At 44.3% G+C, this 23,892-nt stretch overlaps 1 protein-coding gene across 5 annotated transcripts in view; it reads right to left on the bottom strand.

Annotated features, from left to right (window-relative positions):
- Positions 1-23,892, bottom strand: part of AGPAT4 (1-acylglycerol-3-phosphate O-acyltransferase 4) — a 133,819-nt gene that overhangs the window by 30,682 nt on the left and 79,245 nt on the right. For all 5 annotated transcript variants that reach the window (XR_004645076.1, XR_004645078.1, XR_004645075.1 and 2 more), the window contains exons 4-5: positions 15,982-16,143; positions 10,158-10,311 (exon numbers count right to left, since the gene is read on the bottom strand). Coding sequence is in view for 1 of the 5 variants with exons in the window: in XM_034765271.1 (XP_034621162.1) it covers positions 10,158-10,311; positions 15,982-16,143 (316 nt within the window). In the remaining 4 variants the exon portion in view is untranslated. The remainder of the gene's footprint in view (positions 1-10,157; positions 10,312-15,981; positions 16,144-23,892) is intronic.

Raw genomic sequence — 23,892 nt, 5'->3', positions numbered from 1 at the left:
AAAAAAAAAAAAAAAAAAATCAAAATATTAAATTTTCAAAAACTGAAATTATTGCAACAAAACATTTCAATTGACCCAATCAAAAACCTTTTTTCATATGGTTAAAGTTGCTTTTGATTTTGTCCTTTTATTATTTCATCATTTCTTTTACTATAAATTTACCTACATTTCAAAACAAAGCATTTTCAAACTGAAAAACAGAATTTTGTTTTGAAAAATGTTGAAACAGGACATTGAATTTCCCATTTTAAATTTTGAAAAAAAAAATTAGAAATTGACATTAAGAAGGAGTTGGGCCAGTGCATCTGTGACTGGACAGCTGATCTCAATTGGGTTTAAAAAGAGGACATCTAGGCCTAACGGGGGAAAGAGAAGAGACATGGACCCAGTGAGTCTGAACCACTGAGCTGCAAGAAGCAGAAAGTTCTCTGGGAGGGGCTGGCAGAATCCCCTGGGAGAGGAAACCGTGGGAACCCTCTGGGGGGAAAAGGGCCTCCAAGAGGAAATTCTTGGGGATGGTCCTCAGTGAGCTGAGAACAGAAGACTACTGCAGGATGCCCTGAAGCAGGACAGACAGAAATCCCCAGATGGGCAGAGGAACTGTGTGGATATTTTGCTTGTTGGAGAACTAAAACTGCCTGGAAAGACACTGTGTGACAGTGGGTCCTTTGTGAGCTGAGGAGAAGGCCAGCCAATTACACCAACCATTTCCCACAAAAAGGTTCAGTTTCAATGAACTGTTATTTTCTGACTAAAACGTTTCATCAAAAAATTCCCAACCAGCTTGAACCATACACTTAACAGAGGTTTCTTCTGTCCAAAACGCTGTTTGCTTTACAACGCTTAATGTGAGTGAATCAGGCCAAGGACTGTTTTAAAATTGGAGACAGACCTTTTCCAAAATCCCAGATCCCTGAGCTTTGGGGAAGTCTAAATCTTGATCAGCACTGTATGGCTCAGGCCCTTGTCTACTTTCCTTGAGGAGACAGTGTTCTCACTGTGTTCCTTAGCCCTTCATTGCACGTGTTGGTCAACTCCTACATAGGATATGTACTCCCTCTCGCTGTCATGTAACTGAAGGGGACTATGCTGTGCTGCCCAATTTGCAAAAGACAAAGTTATCACTCTCATAAAAGCTATACAACAGTCATGTTCTCTGCCTCTCTTGTGAAAAGCTCTACAAAATCTGAGAGATACATAGCACATTACTCATTGCAGAATATTTCGTTATGGGTAACTGTTCAAGACATGCTTGGTAAAAATTTGATCATGTTGAAGTCAGTGGGAATTTTGAGATTGACTTCAATGGCGTCAGGACCTTTTGAACTGAATTAGGTGGTCTTACCTATAAGTTAGTGCTCTAACTGCATACATATCCACCACTCCAAAAGGATTGCTAGGTCTGGGCTAGCTATCAATACACAAATAAGTAGCTCTATCCATTTTTGGTTTTTACAGCAGTTCTATTTGCTACAGACTGCAATGCACCTAAATCCCCAGAAAATAACTTCCAAAGTTGTATAATCATTGTACTAAGACCAACTATAGAAAAGACAGCAAAAAGAGACAACTGTGATGAATTGGGCATTCTGTCTGTACTACTTTTGAATTGTAGATGGTTTTATTAAGTTGTCTCATAAAAATACTGTGTCATAGAAAGCCTATATATGTATATGGATGCAATCAGGGCTAGTCTACACTTAAAACATTGTTGCAGCTGGGCTGCTGTAGCACTTCAGTGTAGACACTACCCTATGCTGACAGGAAGGGTTCTCCCATCGTCATAGGTAACCTACCTCCGAGAATTTTTCCATTGACCTCATGCTGTCTATGTCGGGACCATAAGTGGCGACTCTGTGGGTGCTTTGGTGCTGGAGCACCCACAGGGAAAAAAATAGTGGGTGCAGAGCACCCACCTGAAGCCCCCTATGAGCTCCTCCCCAGTGGGCCCCTTCGATCAGCACCTCCCCCTCCTCCTCCCACCCACTGTGATCAGCTGTTTTGTGCCATGCAGGAGGCTCATGGGGGGGGGACGGAGGAGCGAAGGCACAGCATGCTCACAGGAGGGGGCAGAACGGGGCGGGGGCAGGAAGGAGTGGAGTGGGGGCGGGCCCTGAGCACCCCCCCAGCACATTGGAAAGATGGCACCTCTGGTTGGGACTTAACTACATTGGTTACTCAGGAACCAATAACCAGTAACTATTCAGTGGCAGGGATTTTTCACATCTGAGTGACATAGCTAGTTTGACTTAATTTTCTAGTGTTGACCAGCCCCTGGAGTTAGCAGGGTTGTTACACCTCTCTGTCAGGGCAGAGAAAATGTGAGTGGTCAGCACTCAATGGTAGTCTATTCAAAGACAGAGATTAGGACAATGGGTTTGCTGTAGCTGTGAGAGGACACTTCCTCTTATCAGAAGGGAGAGGGAGTTTAGAATGTAATGGAAAGTTACCATGGCAGAACAAAAGAGGCTGATGACCTCCACAGGAGTCTTTAAATAGACTCAGTGGGGGGTTGAGGAGGGGAGAGGAGGAGAGCCATTTTGCACAAGATTAAGAGGAGAGAGACTGTTCTAGCAGCAGGTTAGGCAAGACCCCACCTGCCTGCTTGACAACACACATGATCCCCAAGGAAAGGGTAAGCTAATGAAGAACATTGCATTCAGAGTGTTTTATATGATCCGTACTCTCCTGCACTTTACATTAACTAGGAAAGAGAATAAAGATATTAGACGGACATGTGCGCACGCGCGGGCTACTTCACGACTGCGTGCCCGGGAGCTAAACGGTAAATCAGAAGCTTCATATGCTTTAGGGGGCATCTGGGAGACAGGTGTGTTCAAGTATTGGGGAATCTGAACAGTCACCACAGTGCCCAGAGGGACTAGGTGGCTTGACAGTGGATTCCAACACTCACAAGGGGTGTGACATAGAAGGTCTGTGCCCTGAGAGTGTGTCTAAGGACCTCATGATTGAGGCAGTATCTGGACTTTGTTCAGGCTCCAGGAACTTGAAAAGCCTCAGGGACTCAGAGCAGAGAGGATTGGATTCCTCTCATGGAAATCCTAGTGGCTGGCTGGCAGCAGGCGCTCGCCAGGATGTGTGACCTTTATGGTGGTGACGTGTGTGGGATCAATGACAGTGGGGAATTCACTGCAGAAGGGAAGAGCACAGAGAAGTCTTGTTCTATTCAGGAAAGAAATAGCAAAAAGGGACAGGGAAAATGAGTTAAAAAGAGCTGAAAGAAAGAAAAAAGTCAATTGGTTGAAACATGCAGAGAAAGGCAGGTCACCACTGAGTAGGGTTACCATACATCCGGATTTCCCCGGACATGTCCGGTTTTTTGGTGCTCAAATCCCCGTCCGGGGGGGAATTTCCAAAGAGCCGGACATGTCCAGGGAAATAGGGAGGCATAAGCCAGGGTCCGCCCACCACGATCTGCCGTGTCCGCAACTCAGCCCAGCTGCCCCAGCTACAATGCTCAGGTGGGGAATGGAGGGGGCTCGGGCTTCCCTCGCGGGCGGGGACCCCCCCCGGCCACTGGGGGATCTTTCCTGTGGCCCCGTTGCCCCGCGCAGCTTGGAACCCGGCGCCGCGGGAGCTGTTTCCCGCGGGGACAGACAGGCCGGGGAACGTGCTCAGCGGCAGGAAGGAAGCTGCGGCCGGGGCTGCAGGGACCCGTGCTGCCGAGCGTCTGAAGCCCTCAGCAGGCAGAGGCTGCCGGGGGAGCGGGGGAGCAGGGCAGGCGGGGGCATAGAGGCTGCAGGGGCGGGGGGGGTGCAGAGGCTGCAGGGCGAGTGGGGAGCAGGGGGCACAGAGGCTGCAGGGCGAGTGGGGAGCAGGGGTCTCAGAGGCTGCAGGGGCAGGGGGTGCAGGGCGGGTGAGGAGCAGGGGTCACAGAGGCTGCAGGGGCGGGGGGGTGCAGGGGCAGGGCAGGCGGGGGGCGCAGAGGCTGCAGAGGTAGGGGGTGCAGGGGTCACAGAGGCTGCAGGGGCGGGTGTGCACAGGGGCAGGACAGGCGGGAGGCGCAGAGGCTGCAGGGCGAGTGGGGAGCAGGGAAGCATTTAGCAACCCCCAACCAAGATCAGAGCAGGAGGGAGGAGGGGGAATGCAGGGTGCTCAGAGGAGGGGGCAGAGTTGGGGCAGGGGCAGGGCCAGGCCCCTGTGGAGTGTCCTCTTTTTTTCAGTGTTGAAATATGGTAACCCTACCACTGAGGAGTGGACAAAGGTACCAGTAGCTGACCTGCTGTTCTCAGAGGGCCAAAAATGAATGATGGTCCAGGATCACAGTAAAAACATTTAGCCCATTGGCAGAGTCCAGCAGGCAGGAGAAACCTCAGATACTTTTCTAGAGGGAAGGAGGGAGGAGACAGAGGCTCCAGACTTCAGCAGTGATCAAGGACAGATCTGCAAGTAGACCAAGAGAAGCTGCAGACTATCTAGAAGCTCAGTTGTTTGCAGCCCAGGAGCAAGACAGAGCAGATGGAAGAAACGCACCAGTATGAGGAGAGAAGGGAGGACAAAAGATACTTAGCATCAACTCAAGATGAAGAGATTGTGCCAGCAAAACCCTAATCTGGTAGGTGGAGCCACACCCCATGTGCCTGTCCCAGTGGGTGGTGTAGACTCCCAATTATTTCCTTGCTTTGGGGAGGGCTATGTCATGGATGTGTTTCTAAATGCTTTGAAATGGGATGTGAATTGAAATGGGGGTGAAAATTGAACCGGAGGAAGCAGGAGGACATAGTATGATACCTGGCTCCACTACAGTCAAGGATTAAGTCCTTCAATATTTTCACCCATATGGACAGAGAGGACTGCAGTAGAACCGCCGAGTTACAAACACCTCAGGAATGGAGGTTGGTCATAACACTGAATTGTTCATAACTCTGAACAAAACATTATGATTGTTCTTTCAAAATTTTACAACTGAACATTGACCTAATATAGTTTTGAAACTATGCAGAAGAAATATGTGGATAGATTTTTTTTTGTAGTAGTAGTTTACGTTTAACACAGTACTGTATTTACCTGTTTTGGTTTTTTGGGGGGGGAAAGGGAGGGCTGGTCTCTGCTGCTGCCGCCTAGTTGTGTACTTACAGTTCCAAGTGAGGTGTGGTTGACTGGTCAGTTCGTAACTCTGGTGTTCGTAATTCTGAGGTTCTACTGTATAAAGATTATGGGTGATGTAAACAAGCTTTTTGGTGAACCCCCTAAGTGTAAAGACGACAGTTTTGGGGAGTTCAGAAGAAAGGGGATCTGACCTAAGCTGAGGTATCAAACCAAATTAGGGGTTTTGTAAGAAAATGGGAAACTAGTCGGGTAGTTCCCAGGGAAGATGAGGCCTACAAATTAATGGGTTTAGAAGAATTCTACAAACTCTGCCCCTCTGACCTAAAAATCATAGTTAATGGACAAGGACAAGAGACGTAACTATAGCTGGGAAGTGGGCAATGTGCGGATAGCTGCCAAAGTTTGATAAAAAAAATTCAAGGGACAGGGGCACAAATCTGAATGGAGAAGGAGAATGGGCTAAACCCAGACCTGTGCGGGAGACAAACCCTAATCGGACCCAACAAAGGAACATTGAGATCTGAAAAGCTTTTACTATAACAAAAAATGTCATAAGATGTTACATTGTCCAGTGCTGAAGAGACTAGGGGCTAGTGATAGCCTACAGTGGATCCAGGTGGCAGTGACCCTACCAACGGAAAACCCAGATCCAACCCAGAGTCAGTAAACCCGATTATTTCAGACCCAAAAGGGGAATCAAAAAAGTTTTGCATTGAGTTGGATGGGAAAAAGGCCCAGTGGTTGAGTACAATGGAGCCCAAGTAACTCTGGCACACCCCGAGGTGGACCCTTCAAGAATCATCCCTGATAGAGTCATGACCATTCAGGGAATAATGGGCCCCCATCCAAATCAGGGGCCTAAGGATGCTGGGGTGCACTCCCAGCTACTGACAGAGGTCTTGCTGAGGAATGACTTAAAATCCTGGCCCGAGGCCACTTTTGTAAAACAGAAAGCAGCAACCTTTGGCTCTGACCCTGGGCTGCAAGCTGACAGGCAGCTCTGAACTGCTGCCTGGCAACCTAAATACATGCCCTGGGGCTGAGCTGAATCCAGCTGATGAACTTACTTCAGAGGGAGGGAAAGTGGGTTCCAGCGACCAGGTTGAATGGAGTCTCCCAGCTCCTGCTAGGGAATTCCAACAGTAACAATTGACTTACCCCTCAGGTTGCAGCTGACTCCCCCTGCAGCCCTCTGACAGGAGGGCACCTGGAAAGGTTTCTCTGGGATCAGCTGCTACTCTACAGGGAGTTTATACCCCCTGGAAATGTTGAGCCATGGGGAATACGGAGATAATTGGTGGTACTGATTTAGGCTACGCAGTCTAAATCATGATACATCTTTCTCAGGGCACTTGGGAATACAGAATACTAAAAAGTGCTTACTCCAGAATTTCTACAGCAGTGCAAAAACACTGCAAGTCCTGTGACCCGTGCCAGAGGGTATGGAAGGGCCAGGACAAGGGTAAGGCTGTCCTAATTCCCATTCCCATCAGAAGAACCCTTTCAGAGGGTTGTTGCGGACATTGGGGGGCCCCTTAGCAAAGTTACCCAGACGGAGAAAAAAAATATATTCTGATAGTAGTAGTTTACGCTACCCGCTATCTACTCTGAAACCTATCCAGAAGTGGTAGCACTGTCCTCTATAGAGGCAGACAAAATGACTGATGCCTTGCTAGAAATATGTAGCCAGTAGGGTTTCCTTGTGAGGTTTTGACTGATCGGGGGCAAACTTTACATCTGTCCTACATGAAGGGCTATGAGATGTGGGATTCAACGCTTCTGGTCACCTTCCTACCACCCCAGATGAACAGGTTGTTTGAGATATTTAAAGAAACCCTTAAAATGTTGAAAATGTTTGTGGACCCACACCCCAGTGACTAGGTTAAGTGTTTACCTTAGCTGCTGTTTGCCTATCAGGAGGTTCTCCAGAAATCCACAAGATCTTCCCCTTTTGAACTGCTCTCCGTATGGGAGGAGAGTACAAGGCCCCCTGGCCCTAATGAGAGAAGAGTTGGAAAGTACAGCCTCTCCCGACAAGGAGCCCACAGTGACGTATGTGTTGGCCTTTTGGGAAACACTCACTGAGCCCATGCGTTTCACCCAGGAGAATCTAGCTAAAGCTCGGGACAAAGTCTGATATGATCACACTGCATATGCTTGGGCATATGATACAGGTGAGCAAGTTATGGTGCTCATTTCAGTGCACAGGAACAAATTCCAAGCTACCTGGGAAGGGCTGTTTGAAATCAAACTTCTCAGTGAAGTAAACTATGTCGCTGAGCTATCTAAATCACTCCCATTGACATTGAGTGTATGTGTGAACATGACAAAACGATATTACAGCAGAGAGAATCTAGACCTGGGGCACTGCGAGGGGAAAGAAGAGGTTCTCCACATAGATCTGGTAGCAGAAACAGGGGACAGCCCCTCCCTGGACTCCTTATCCCTCTCTGATTACTTAACCCCCACATAGCAAGCCGAGATCAGAGCAAAGCTGCAGGCTTATCACCAGGAATTTTCCAATAAGCCTACACACATCTTGCCTGCTGTCCAATGAAAAGTTCACCTTCAAGCTTACTGTGAAAACAGGCCAGAGCCTGGAGAGAGAAATTGCAGATATGCTGGAGTTAGGGATGATCCAGTGGTCAAATAGTCCATGGGAATCCCCCAATGTACTGGTACCTAAGAAGCCTGGATCAGAGTCTATGGGGATTACAGAAAGCTCAGTATCATCACAACATCGGATATATACCCCATGCCTAGACCAGATGAGACTGTGCAAGTTGGGAGGGGCCCGCAACTCCTGACCACAACTGACCTCAGTAAAAGTTATTGGCAGGGGTCGTTGGCCTCAGATGCTAGGCCTTAAATCAGCATTTACCATCCCAATCAGGCTCCGAGTTCCTGGTCCTACCTTTTGACCTCAAGGGGGCTCTAGCTACCTTATAGCAGCTGGTAGATGAATTACTACATGGGATGGGGGAGTTTGGCCTGGCACATATAGATATTTGCAACTTCAGCCAGACATTGGAAGAGAATGCGACCCATGTAAGGAGCATGCTTCACAGCATTCACACAGCAGGCCTGACTGTAAAGATAGAGAAATTCAAGGCTGGAATGGCAGAAGTGGGGTCTCAGCCACAGTGTGGAGATGAGCTGCATAAAACCGGAACCTGCAAGAGTGGAAGCCATTAAGAATTGTCCCACTCCCAATACAAGGAAGAAAAGGTACAATCCTGTATTGGGATGGCAGGATATTACAGGAGATTTGTTCCTCACTTTAGTACCCCGACTGCCCTTATCACTGATCTATGTAAAAAGGGTGAACCAGGATCTGAACGCTGTCAACAGGCCTTCTGCGAACTGAAGAAAGCCCAGAGTACAGACTCGGTTCTGGTAAGCCCAGTCTTTGACACATCGTTTATGGGTTTTAGAAACACATGTGGCATGGGGCTTAGGGCTGTGGCGATGCAAAGCAATGAAAAGGGGGAGAGACACACCTCATTGTGCATCTGAGCAAGAAACTGCTTCCCTGAGAGAAAAACTGTGTGATAACTGAAAAAGAACATTTGGCAACGGTGCAGGCCCTCAGCAAATTGCAGCCCTATCTTTTCAGATGCTATTTCACGGTGTATACTGACCACTCACCTGGTTGCATCAAATGAAAAGATGAATGCCTCGTTGCTAAAATGGAGCCTGGTGTCTTAAGATGATGATATGGAAATGCTTCAGGTTAAAGGGAATGCAAATTTGGTCACTAATGTTCTGTCCAGGAAATAAGTCAGTGGGGTCCCTGTGGCGTGGCTGGACAGCCACCCTTGCTAATGTTCACTTGTCTAAAGTGGGAGATGAGACAGATGAGAGAATTGGAAGTGTAAATAGTTCAAACAATTATATTTAAATGTGCCAGACAAGCATGGCCTTTGGGGACAATAAGCATTAAGTGGGTTTCCTGCCCGACCTTTTGAAGCTGTGCCCTTCGGACAGGGCCATTGACTGGTGATTACCAGTTCCAGAGTAAGCAAAAACAAGTTAGCAGAGCTGCCTCTGTGAATTTTGCTGTACAGTCCTAATCCCTTAGGCCTGGTCTACACTAAGAGTTTAGGTCAAATTTAGCAGCATTAAATCGAAGTAACCTTGCACCTGTCCACACAACGAAGCCATTTTTGTCAGCATAAAGGGCTCTTAAAATTGATTCATTAGTCTTTGTGAGCTGGTAGAAATATAGATCAACAGGGATTCTAGTGAAATTTTACAGACACAGATTCTAGAGCAGTGGTTCTCAAACTGAGGTTTGTGAACCCCTGGGGGTTTGCGAAATGTTACAGGGGGTTCTCGGGGAAAAAAATCCCTAATGGCGGACAGAGCTGTCCCTAGGGACCCCAGGCACCATGGGGCCAGCAGCCCGGAGCCCTTGGACTTCCAAGAGCTAAGCAGATCAAAGCAAGCATATCTATCACACTGAGGAGATTTAAACTTCAAGACTCCTTATAAGAAATAGAAAGGGAGGTGGATATTTTTTGCTGTTTTTAAAATTAAATAGGCAGCTAGTATTGTTTTTAAAATTATTATGAAGAAAAAGTTTAAGTTTTGCTGTAACATGCATTGTTTGCCTGGACTGCTCAAGACCTGAATGCTTGCGTAGGAGGAACTCTGAGTTGGCTTCTTAAGTACCTTCATGCTGGTTTCACATCTGATACGCCTTGATGAAACATAGGAGTCTTGTCTTAGAACAGGCTTATTCAAAATGATACAAGCTACGAAAGTGAGTGTTGCCATTTTCATAATGTAATAAAAATACTGTAATGATAAATAATAATGAATAATAAATAGCAAGAAGCACGTCATAAAAACAAATTTTATATTTCCAAGATCACTGCTTTTATATTTTATACTCAGGTAAAGGAGAAAATCCCTGGAAATATTCGTTTTTAGGAGGGGGTTCATGAGACTTGACATTTTAGTGAAAGGGGTTCAGAGGTTGTTAAAGTTTGGGAACCACTGTTCTAGAGGAAAAAGAACAAGGCAGGATGACAGCAGGAGACTGAAATGATCATTTAGAATTTGCTCTGTGTGACTTTCCTTACCTACATTTCTCAAACTTTGCACGGTGACAGCAAATCCCTTTGTCCGGGGCAGCAGATGATACTTGAGTTTAGGCAGGCCTTTGGCTTCAGCAACCTGCATGCTGATTTGGTGCTTCTGCTCTGTGAATCTCGTGCCCTCACAGTGTATCAAGAACTGAAAGCAAGACAGGTCTATAGTTAGAAAACCAGCTCATACATTGATCAGAAAACAAACATTCGCTAGTTTGGGTTTCTTTAAACCTTCCTTCTTGTTAGCTGTATTTTGGGAATGAAGTGGGTGAAAGGAAACAAAAATTTTGAAAAACCTTACTTTCCTTCTGATCGCTCTTTTGTCTGGTATTACTGCTCAGACTACTGTGGTCTGCAGAATTTTGAGCAAGAAATGCAAGTTTTTTTAATAAAACCACTCCCTTTCTTATATCATCACAGCAGACCAAAAAAAAAAAAAAAGTTCTCCAGTGGTAACACGAAGGCTGGTTACCATGAGGAGCACCAAGGCAGTGCACTAGGACTTCTGTTCTGACTGAGTAGTATACGTGTTATCTCAAAGGGGGATGTACTAGAGACTGTTCCAAACCAGAACTTCAGATTCCAACTTCCCTCAACTATGGGAAAGTTCAAATCCAGATCTTGATCCATATTTCATGGCTGGCCTCTCAGGCCCATTTCCAATAAATATTTAAAGAAGGGACCGACCTGTGATAGTCGGTATTATTATGTTCACCACTTTTACAAGACTATGATAAATTATGTACAAAGTATGCCTTGTGAGGTATCATTTGAAACATCAGCCTGCTGAACATTATTGTCCTGGTAAAGTATGTGCGGCAACACTATATGAGAGGTTATAAGAGTCTACTGTATGATCAGCTACAATATCACCGGCTCATTCACCTGCACATCCACCAATGTTATATATGCCATCATATGCCAGCAATGCCCCTCTGCTATGTACATTGGCCAAACTGGACAGTCACTACACAAGAGGATAAATGGACACAAGTCAGATATCAGGAATGGCAATATACAAAAAACCTGTAGGAGAACACGTCAACCTCCCTGGCCACACAATAGCAGATGTAAAGGTAGCCATCTTACAGCAAAAAAACTTCAGGATCAGACTCCAAAGAGAAACTGCTGAGCTCCAGTTCATTTGCAAATTTGACACCATCAGATCAGGATTAAACAAAGACTGTGAATGGCTAGCCAATTACAGAAGCAGTTTCTCCTCCCTTGGTGTTCACACCTCAACTGCTAGCAGAGCACCTCACCCTCCCTGATTGAACTAACCTCGTTATCTCCATACTGATTTATACCTCCTCTGGAGATTTCCATTACTTGCATCTGAAGAAGTGAGGTTCTTACCCACAAAAGCTTATGCTCCCAATACTTCTGTTAGTCTCTAAGGTGCCACAGGACCCTCTGTTGCTTTTTACTGTATGATTGTTACTGTAGTATGTTATAGTTCTGCGTAACACCCACAAACCAGTTTTTCAGAGACAAAAACTCACTGGCCCCAGCCAAGTGTTAAAGAGCTATCACTGGCTTAAGCAGCCATTCTTCAGTAATGGGAAGATGCAGACAAGAAATTTACATTTCGTCACAGAGATGGTCCAACCCTCACATCTGCAAAAGACTACTTGTTGCTTGCACCCCAGTCGGGGGTAATTCTCAAAGAGGGGAGGGTGGTATGAGAGACAGACAGACAGAGGCCTTCATTTCACCTCTCCTCCATGACATCACTGACTCTCAAAGAACTGAACTAAGCGGGAAGAGTCCCAGGCATATGGTGAGACAAAACCTTTGCTTTTAAATTCACTTCGCTTAAGACATTAGCCTGCGTTTTACTCTTATTTTCTTTTGTAACCATTCCTGACTTTTATGCCTCATCATTTGTAATCACTTAAAATCTATTTCTATAGTTAATAAACTTATCTTATTGTTTTATCTTAACCAGCATGTTTGGATTAAAGTGTGAGGGTACCTCCATTTGGGATAACATTGCTAGTGCACATATCATTTTCCTTTGCTGAAATGATGGACTGTCTATGAGCTTACATTGCTCAGTAGTGTGCTAGACCGTACACGACACATTTATGGGGGAACAAGGCTGGGACTAAGAATGTGCAGGTATTGCCCTGTATGTAATTCATGAGTAACTGGTCAGGTGAATTTGCATGCTGAAGGCTGTGAGAACAGGCCAGGAGAGGATGTTCTGACAGCACAGCAGTTTAAAAGGCACCTCAGACTAGAGAATTAAGAGGACACAGCTGCTCAGCAATACAGATTGTACCCTGGCTAATGTCACACCATCATCACTAATTTTCCACCAGGATGTCATTTTCTTCCATCTTTTAAAGTTCAGTAGCACAGACAGCTAAAAAGACACATGGGCTGTAAGATGCTGAGGAGGAAATAGCTTTTTGGGGAATAATCGCATTCACATTCCATCCATATAAACCATACAGCCTGAGGGTTTGAGACCTGAACATAGTCATGACGCAAAGTGCTCCCAATGATATAACAAAGATCAATTATTTTAATTTCCATAGAGAAGAGATGTATTAACCCGCATCATGGCCCTGTAGAGCCTACCTCTATAGCACAAGTAATTACATGTTTCCTAGTGGTGATGGATGTGGACAAATCCTGGCTCTTAAATTGCCTTGGTGCTAGAGAGGAAATATATGCCATCCAGCGGTTAGGGCACCAGCCTTGGGAGAGCTAGGTTCAAGTCCCAGCTCTGCTACAGACAGCCTGTATGGCTGTCATTTAGTTTCTCTCCATCTCATTTCCCCATCTGTAAAAGGAGGATAACAGCACTTCCCTACTTTACAAGGGTGTTGCGAGGATAAGTACATTAAAGATTACTGCAGTATCTGTACATCTCACAATGAGGGCCATATCAAATATCTAGAATGGACAGGCAGGGTTCTGGCAAGTTTTTAGGGGAGCCTGTCCTTCTAGTGTGTCCCAAGAATCTGACTACACCCTTCACAGGAATATTGAATGCAAGACACAGAAGGTAATTGTTCCACTCAACACAGCACTGGTGAGGCCTCAGCTGGAGTATTGTGTCTAGTTTCAGGCTCCCACACTTAACAGAAAGATGTGAACGAATTGGCAAAAGTCCAGAGGAGAGCAACCAAAATAATAAAAGATTTAGAAAACATGACCCAGGAGGAAAGGTTGAAAGAATTGGCATGTTTAGCCTAGAGACGAGAAGGCTGAAGGGAGACATGGTAACAGCCTTCAAATACATAAAATATTGTTATAAAAAGAGGATGGTGATCAATGGTTGTGTGTGTCCACTGAGGGTAGGACAAGAAACAAGCAGCTTAGTTTACAGCAAGAGACGTACTGGTTTGATATTTGGAAAAACTTTCTAACTAAAAAGATAATTTAGCCCTGGAAGGTTACCTAACCTAAGGTGACTGTGGAATATATGTCAGAAGTCCTGGAGTACCCACGGAAAAAAAAAATAGTGGGTGCTCAGCACCCACCGGCAGCCCTGCAGATGAGCTCCTCCCCATCCCTCCCGCCCACCGTGATCAGTTGTTCAGCAGCATGCAGGAGGCACGGGGTTGGGGAAGGGGATGAAACAAGGAAGAGAAAGAGAGAGCGCGCGCAGGAAGAGGCAGGGCAGGAGTTTGGGGAAAGGGGTGGAGTGGGGGTTGAGCACCCCCACCCCTCCCAGGGAACTGTGGAAGTTGGCACCTGTCTTGAGGTGCCTTCCAGATCTACATTACTATGATTCCCAGCTGAAGATGCAATTATGTTTTGTCTAGGAGTGTGACGAGGACAGAAAACTATAGACCCGTAAATGCAGTGCCACTAACCAATATCCCATCCTATATAAAATATACCATTTCTGGTGAAATTATGCAGATATGAGAGCTTAAAATGTATTTCCCCATCAGCACATGCATAAGAACAAATTGATTGCTGGAAGGTTAATGGAAAGTGAACACAAAAGGGGCTGAGCATTGCCAAAGTGAGCTTATTTTTAAATTAAAGGAAAGATTTTGTGGCATTTGACTATCTCTGCTAGTAACTCAGAGCCAGGATTTGTCTCACAGAAATTAGAGATGGATCATCTGCTCTAGCCCCCAATGCACCATACTCGTGGAGTATACACATCTTGTTAAATATGCAGATGAAGCATTCAGAAAGGGAGGAGAAAATCCTTTCAGCAGGTCTAACAGGTTTCCATTCTGCACCCAAGGTGCTATTGCTATCTGTGCTGACACGGGACCACCACCAGGAATGCAAATTAAAATTCCACTTCATCCTGAATTAACCCCAGTTGTATGACAATCACATAAACACCATCTGTAATAGGACTAGAGTAAATGAAGAGGATATCAGGCAAAAAAGGATGAGTGAGCTAATTAGCGCTGAGCAGTTTAAGTTTATAACAAATTATTTGACCTTTTAAAAGGTGCTTAAGAGTACAGTGGAAACTGTACAAAAGAAAATAGAAGCTGATGCAATTAGGCAGCCACCTAGCTGGAGATCATCCAACACATCCCTGAAACAATTGGCTCAATTCTGCAAGGTGCTAATTTCCTTCAATACTCATTGACTTCAAAAGGAGTTGCGAGGGTTCACGTCCTCAGAAGTCCAGGTCCATATCTTCATTAGAAAAGCGCCTCTGTTAAGCAATCAATGTTTGTTGGCCCCTTTTGCGGTTGGTTAAGACAGATTTCCCTATATGAGTCCATCTCTCTCCTCTTGCCATCACCAACTCACCAAAATTGGGAGTTTTCCCAAGTACTGGATAAAGAAAAAAAATGAACACCTTTTCATTCCTAGTCTCAATTAGTTTTTTCACAGGTGCCGTCTCCGTGGGTGCTTCAGGGCTGGAGCATCCATAGGAGAAAAAAAAAAAAAAAAAGGTGGGTGCTGACCCACCCACTGGCAGCCCCCCCATCAGCGCCTCCCCTCAGCACCTCTCACCCACTGGCGGGCCCCACTGATCAGCTCCTCCCCTGGATCAGCTGTTTCACGGCATCTGGAGACGCTGAGGGGGGGAATGAGGGAGGAGTGAGGGCACAGTGCTCTGGGGAGGGGTCAGAACTGGGCAGGGGCGGGAACAAGCGAGGTATAGTGGGGGGGGTATAGTGGGAGGGGGGGGAAGAGCACCCCCTGGCAGATTAGACACATAGCGCCTGTGTGTCACTTCCCAGCCCAATGAGAGGGGATGGGGATATCGGGAAGTTAACACTATCTTGGTGCAGAGACAGGAAATCCAGTTCTTTTCAGATTAGAAAAATCAGGGGGCCAAATGTCACTTTGGTTGAGTAGGCACAACTCTGAGTTAATTCACTTACATCAGTGCTGAGTTTGACTCAGTGACTGCCACATGGGCCTCAAGAGAGATGGGATTAAAGTAGGAGAAATGGAGCGTGGGGGTGAGAGTAGGAACATCAAAATGGAAAGAACAGGGGTAGAAGAGGGGAAATTAAAAATACATATATTTGGTACATTGTCATATCCACACTCAACTTTTCCATAGACCTCTAAACTTCCAGGTTCAGAGGTGCATGGAGTTTGCTGAACTGATAGAATCCCAGGATAAATAAATGCCACCTATACAATTTATATCCCTATTTGTTTCCTTGGCATTCCCATTGTTCTGTCTTGGTAGAGGGTTAGTGAAAGACATTCAAATCCTCCTCATTGTTCTCTGACTTTTCTGGAAAGTTCAAGAAACACTAAACCAAATTCACAGCATTGAGCCAGTGAAGGGCTGTTGCATTTATGTTCTCTGTCCTTCGAGAAACAAAAGTGCCCTAAACTCCACTCCCCTGTCACCACTTACCCAAAATTTTTCAGGGTAATCCCGGAGATTGAGCAAGCTCTGCATGACAGTTTTCCGATCTTCCTCCCATTTACGCTTGCAGAAGACTATCTCTAGGAAATACCACATCCAACCAATGATAGGCACGTAAGAAAGTTCCTTTTTTGCAAGCACTTTGGAACTCTGCAAGAAAGAGCATTAAAAAAAAAAAACACGCATTATAGATTTAAAAAAAAAAAAAAAACAAAAAACAAAAAACAAGGAACTGTTTATTGAATTTTAAGGGTACATGAGACACAAAGGGCCAAATGCCAATACACTGACTCACGCTGAATAGTATCTTACTGCACAGCTTGTACCATTGGTTTTAACAATCAAAGGTTCTTCACAACATCCGGTAGGGAGCAGAATTTGGCCCCAACTATGTGCATAAAAGGAAGCTGTATGCAATTTAAAAAATCCACATAAGCTAAATTGTTTTGAAAAGTGAGGAACTCGTGCAAGGGGTTAGGCTGCCAGCCACAAAGAATTAAGTTCTTGATTTATCTAGAGAACCAATACATCATGGGCAGTGGCAGCCCAAGTTCCTGCCAATATGCTTCCATGATGAGCTAACAGGATTAGGTATTATGAATGAAAGAGTAATTCTTTTTGCATGTCTTTGTTATTGAATCTGAACCATCTGTTGAATTTTTTGACTGTCTGCATCACAATCAGCAGCCTACCCATACAATTTACAGAGTTCTTAGGGAAAAAATTTATTTACATATAGGCTTTTCTATAGCACTCATCACTGTACTCCCTCAGCACCACTCATACATTAAGGAATTTCTCTTCACAATATCCCCGTAGAGAAAGGAAGCATTAGCTCCATTTTATAGATGGGATACAAAGAGATTCAAGTGACTTGTCCAAGGTCATGCAGGTAGTCTATGCTGTAGTCAGTAACACTACTCAAGTCCTAGTCCACGGCCTAACTGAAAGACTTTGCTTCCTCTCGCAAAACAACCTTTCCACAATGTGTTTTATTGTTCCTTTCCTCCCTTCCTAATCAGCTCAACTCTAAACTAGCTTGCAGTTTGTTTTGTTATAGAATGGTTACAATGAAGAATAAAGCTGCAAACAATGTGTGAAATGTTGCTTCAGCACTGACTGAAAAAAGTCCCATTTTCTACAGGGTACATGCAGCAATAACGGTCCATTGAGCATTTGTTCTATCATAAAGCGCCGTAGCCCAGGGATTGGACATCAGATTTGACTAGTGACAATTGGTGAACTCGACATTCAAGTAATGACGATTAGAGAGAGATGTTTGCTTTTTTCATTACAATGGCAATAGAGACAACTTAGTTTTTGTCTTCTCATCTTTCTTTTCTTCTAAGGGGGGAGGGGGGAGAGCAAATTTCTGTAAATAATTAAGCTATCTACAATACCCATGAGACTAGAAGGCAAATATGGATCACTTAGCTTTATTAGTAACAGCCACACAGAAGCCAAGGAGAGAAAATGTGGGGAAGTCAGCTTCCAAAAACTGGAAATAGGAATTTAATGTTTTCAATCATTGAGAGTGCCTCACACAGACCCTCCCTCTCCCTCAATACTATTAGTTAATTGGTAGTGATGGGCCTAAAGCAGAACCCTGAACCCTCTTCCTTCATAGCTTTTTTTTGGGGGGCGAGGAGGGGAAGAGAGGAGAAGGGGGAAGAGTTAGCATCAGGATCTGAACTTTATGGCTGAGGCCCAGCTCTGTTGATCAGTGATCTGATGAATCCATTTGTGCATGAATCCGGCCATGTTTGTCATTCATATTCGTACAAATCTGATTCCAAATATCAGTCCAGATATTTGATACTTCAACTAGCCCCTACCACAGTGCAGCAGCTATGCTGAACATGGCCTGGTTCTCCAAGGCCCCTTCCTGCCCCTAGCATTAGTCCTTCCCATATAGTTGCTAGCTCCTTTGTCTCTTTCTCAGGATACCCCTGCATCCACTAGGATACCTTTCTACTACCAATACCCATCACCTACTGTCTAGGTCTATCCCTCTTCTCTATGTGCATCCTTGTTTCCAGAATTCATATTCAGCATTGCTGGGTACTGGTATGTGTTATTTGGATTGTCAGGAAGCAGGTGCAATGATCAATCCACTATACAATATTTCATAATTATTAATCAACAAACCCTTCTGTCCCCAAGGTATGGTTACCATATTTCCACAATCAAAAAAAGAGGACACGGGGGGAGGAGGGGGGTAGAGCCCCGCTCTAGCCCCACCCCCATCCACTCCCTCCCACTTCCCACCCCCGACTGCCCCCCTCAGAACCTCCAACCCCCGGCCCACTCCTTGTCCCCTGACTGCCCCCTCCTGGGACCCCTGCTCCTGACTGCCCCCCAGAACCCCACCCCTCTAAGCCTCCCTGTTCCTTGTCCCCTAACTGACCCCTCCTGAGACCCCCCCCACCCTAACTGCCCCCATAGGACCCTACCCGTAACCCTGACTGCCCAAAACCTTATCGACACCCCCAGGCAGACCCCCCCCCCGAACTCCCAACCCATCCAACCCTGCTCCCTGTCTCTTGACTGTCCCCTCCAGAACCTCCCTGCCCCTTCTCCGACCCTCTGACCCCCTTACCGTGCCACTCAGAGTGCTGCGGAGCAGCGCGCTGGGCAGTCGGGGAGGGGGCACAGGGGGTGGAGCTCCAGACTGCTGGAGGCCCGAGGTGAATGGTCGGCCGGCAAAGTGCGAATGCAGGGAGGCGGAGGGAGGGAGAGAGAGGAGGGGAGTGATTTCAAGCTGCAGGGGAGAGGAGGGGGAATCAGAGGAGGGGTTCTGGCTGTCAGAGCCCCGTGCGAGTGGCAGGATCCGGCCGGCTGCCCTGTCAGTCACGCGCGCTCTGCATTGGGGGAGTCCGGACATTTACAAATTCCCCCCAGATGCGATTTTTAACTCAAAAAAGCCGGACATGTCCGGGAGAATCCGGACGAATGTTAACCCCACCCCAAGGGGAAAAAAAAACAAAACAAAAAAACACAGTTGTAAACATTTGACAGACTTAACATATTTAACTTCAAAGGGACGTTCTTTTTTTAGGTTCAGTTTTCTGGTAGATACCCTTTAAATGTGGTGATTTCTAAACTAATTTCTTAGCAGAAAAACCCTTATTTTTTCTAACATTCAAAACAGTTTCTAAGATGGGTCTGAGCGTGCAAGAGTGACAAACATGCTTAACTTCACTTTCCTTCTTCTTTCCCTTTCCACTCACTCTGGCCTGATGCCTTTTTAGTTTCTGCTTTGCTTTCTAGTAAACACCCTCTGGCAGAGCCTGGGAAGGATATACATCAACAAACTAGTGAAACTTACTATACATTAAGTGGTCTCAAATGCACCAACTACAGTAAACAAACTGAAAAAATTAGACAAATATTTTTGTCTTTCATTATAGTATATTCAGGGGTTACTTCTAATAATAACTATTTTCAGATGGAAGTGTGATTTTCAAGTCGCTTGCATCTCTTTAATATAACATTACAGTTCTTACAAAAAACAAATGGTCTAAAAGAAAACGCACAGTTAAGATCATATGTCAACTACACAACCTGAACTCTATCCCTTTAGCAATACTTTCCCCTCTTGTTTCCAATCAAGTGCTGTCCAGTGAAGGTTGCGAGGGTTACTTTGTTCTTTTTGGAGCATTCTGGGATCCTCAGATAGCAGTTGCTATAGAAGTGTAAGGACCACAGCATTAAATGGGAAAGAAACCTCATGGGTGAGTAGAGTGCAGTGTAAGGAAACGGGATGTATTGTATTATGCATTAACTATAAGCAGTCACAAGCCATGCACTGCCTCACACTAAACAGTTCTAGAACTATACATCCACATTTATAGCATGCCTGTGGGGTATTGTCAAGGTGTCTGCAGTCAGCCAGCTGTATTTCATGAATATATTAAAGCCTCCCAGTTCCCCCTGCAAAAGCTCAAAGTGGGCCTCGCACTGTGCCAAAAGATCAACAAATCCAGCAAAGGAAGAAAATTTCAGCTAACATCCCTCCCTGACAGTACCCTGACCCCGGATATTTAAATCTAGGAACCATTAATTCAGCTAACCTTCAGCTGCCACAGCCATAAGATGGGGAAGAACGGTGTGGTATTCCCAATAGCCACACAGCTTTACAGAACAAAGCCAAGCACCTTGAATTGCAGCTGGAAGCAAAAAGAAAGCCAGGCCAGAATTAGGTAAGCAAACATGTTGCCCAAAAGGGGGGGGGGGGGAAATCTTATTGTCTTGTAACGCACGGGTAATAGTCAATGTGTACTGTACTGAAAAGCAGAGACTATAAGAAAAGGTAAGATTGCCCTGCAATAAGGCCATGCAACACAGCTTCAACGACAATTATTGGGCTCAATACAAGGGTAACTGGGTGAAATTCTGTGTGCTATGCAAAAGGTCAAAGTAGATGATCTAATGATCCCTTCTGGCTGCAATCTGAGTCTACAAAGGTTATGCCTCCAAAGCAAAATAAAGGTTCTAACCACTTCTTGTCACCAACTACTGTTTAATTATGCTTTCTTAGCATATGCAAAAACTCTGACAGTTACATGCAATGGTAAATTCTCTACTCTCACCCCCCCCCCCATTTTTGATTAAATAGAAAATGACATGCTGATATGATGTTTTAAAAGTATTTAAGGCATTACCTATGCTAGAGATAAGTAATGTATGCTGAGGCAATTTGAACACTAAATTCTATCCAGTATGTGGATATTCAATGCTATATTGGATTTGTTTCTTGTTTTCTTCTGCCAACAGCTTCCCCCAAAAGTTGTTTTTGGCACTGGAGTGGATAATCTCTCAGATGCACATGAAGAGAAACTAAAGCATCTTATGCTGTTTTGTGTCAGAAGTCTGCATTAAGTGTAGAAGGAAGTCTCTAATTACAGAGAACTAACTACAGGAAGGAAGTTTTTCAATGAGTTACATTAGCAAGACTGTTCTCTTGTGGGAGGAATAAATTAGACTTGTAATGTACAAATTATCTCCTTTTCCCTCCAGAATATAGAACTAGAACCTGCTCTGTGCATATATCATATAACATGCAGAAGAACGGAGGGAAGCATGCATCCACAGAATTTATTTTATCTCATTCGCTCTCCTTTTAATGAACTGTTTTTTTGTAACATACTAATCCTCTCCTTTAGCCTTAAAATTTCACCTTCCCTGCAAAAGAAATTCCATTGACCACCATTGGGTAACTCCACATAAGATATTGCCTTCCTGCAGTAAATCAGGGATTTTAAGGCTCCAGAACTATATTACAATCACATATGTGACTATAAGGATGCCTGCTGGGATTAAAGCTGGATGATAAAAGAAAGGATATATTTCTTCATATACTCAATCTAGCTCTGAAATGAATTAGCTTTGGTTGTGTATGCACTTGTGTGGTCAGTTACAAACACCTGTGTGATCAAGTTCCACTTGCATAAATGGCTGCAGAAAGCAAATTTCAGTTCTACATATACATATGAGTAACCACAGAAACTGAATTTTAGATTTGTGCAAGTGTTTGCGTACTTATCCACTTAAAGAAAATCTCGTTACTTATCTGTGCAGTCCCAGCTAACTAACCAACACAGCTTGAACCGTGAACACCACATACTGACAGAAACCTAAACCACTTAAAGAGCCACCAACCATTTGTTTCATAACTTCAGATAAATTTAATGAAACTGTAAATTGCTAGCAGCAAATAGGCTAAATCTGACTGATAAATTATTTGCAGTGAAATGTTTTGATGATCTGGTTTGCTATATTTCAAAAACATATAGCACTCCCAAATCCATTTCCCCAAATCTAAAGCAATCTCAGGGTACTAGAATTGAGTTGAGGGAGTATTTCCTTAGCCCCCACATCAGTTCTCATAGAACCTCAAGTACGCTTAATTGATAAGGCTTTACTTTCCTGAATTTAGTAATTCTTCAAAGTTAATGTTGCAATAATATTTTACACACCCACACAAGCAGAACTGAGTGACAAAACTTGCATACACCTGCCTGCATGAGTCCCACTTTTGTTTCCTGCATTTGCTTTTATAAATAAAAAGTGAGTGCTCTCAAAGAATGAGCAATTAACATTCATGTTAGCCAAAGGTCTCTACTGGACAGTGACTTGGCAACAACACAATAAAGTATCTATCCCCCCGTCCGAGTCTAGGATTACGCTCAATGCCTTTGCAAGTCATCACAACTGTTCAAAAAGTAACTTCCTTATGTTTCATTTTTACTGCCATGTGGAGAGACTTGGAACAATTAACCAGAGCTAAGAAGAATTATCTGACTCATCTGCACTCCGTAGTGGTTTGTTTTTGTTTTTTTTTAAAAGAAAATTAAACTAAATTTAAAATTATGGTTCTGTACTGAAGAATTTTCCTCCTAGATGATCAAGATCAATAAAATGATGACTTTTTCCCCCTTTAGAAATCTATTTATATTACAGCCAATATTATGAACTGCTCAGTGGGTAACCTACACCAATCTGAACGTGATGTTTGCTGAGGCAGACAGATAGTCAACTAGCATTCAGACTACCATCACCACATATTATACAGTACTTTTCCATGAGTAGATTATCAAAGCACTAGGCAATGGAGGTCAATATCAATATCCCCATTTTAACTGGAGGAAACTGAGGCACAGAGAAGTGAAGTGACTTGCCCAAAGTCACCCAGCAGGCCAGTGGCAGAGCCAGAAATAGAGCCCAGATCTCCTGAGTCCCAATCAATATGGATCCTTCATTTTTTAATTATATATAAACAGCAATATATCTTTCTACTTGGAAAAGTAGTTCCTAAAAAAAAATATGAGACAGAGAAAAGGGTAGAAACGCCTTATCTCGCTGTTATGCATATATTTGTTAAAAAAACAAAAATAAAAGGTTAGAACAAATTAAGGTTCCCTGCATTATACAAGGCCCACCGCCTTGCAGTTCAAAAGCCCAGATGGCCTTACAGAATGCTTGTTGCCCAGCAGCCAATATTAGCTTTCTTTAAAATAAAATAAAAAAAGAATATTGACCTGTTCCTAATTTAACTTTTACACTAGGAAACTGGTTTAAAATGTCTGTAAGGGCCACAAACTGCAACTTGACACCTTGGTGCAGAATAAGGGAGCAGGCATTTTAAAACTGACATTTCCCTCCTCCCTCTTCAGTTGCTCACTGCCAAATCCCCAACTACCTCTCTTCACCCCATTCCCACAGGGTGCCATCTTGTTATGTTTTATAAATGGCAGTTTAAAGAATTAAGAATAATTTTGTTGATGCTGTCCATGCCCTCTACTATACTCTTTCCAATGAAACTGTAAAAGGTGATGTGTGTGATTCCATTCCGCCCTCAGAAGTCCCCCACATTGATACTGAATTGCAAGTCTTTTCCTGACAAATTTTCGAATTCCCGAGACAGCTGAGCTGCAGGTAAGCTCAGGAGGCAAAGCAGCTGTCAATGGGGAAAAGAAGAGAAGAGGAGGAAACTTGTTTCCAGGTTTAACTGCCCGTGCAGCTCAAAATCTGTAGGGATATTTTGTAAGTAACACTTAACAAGAGCAAGGAAGAAGGGATATTTAAAAAAAGTGCCTTCACCCAATTAAAACACAATAGTCACAGGGTTATGTATTTTCTGTTTGTGTGATGAAGTTCAAACTAGGTAGCACCGAAAGTTTGTGCACAACTGTGACGTTAAGAATCATAGCTCCAACTCTTTGAGGGGCTGAGTGCTTTCAAATCCTATTGAAACGAATGGGAATTAAAAGCGCTCAGGACCTCAAAGATTTGGGCCCTGTGAGTTACGAGCAGCAACAATGGAGCAAGTATTTTGTACAGTGCAGCACCCAAAGATTGAAAATCTGAGAGGAAGGAAAATAAATTCATCCCAAAAAA

This window comes from Trachemys scripta, chromosome 3 (assembly GCF_013100865.1).
Source record: "Trachemys scripta elegans isolate TJP31775 chromosome 3, CAS_Tse_1.0, whole genome shotgun sequence".
NCBI classification, from domain to species: Eukaryota; Metazoa; Chordata; order Testudines; family Emydidae; genus Trachemys; species Trachemys scripta.
This window is presented reverse-complemented; position numbering and strand designations above follow the sequence as displayed.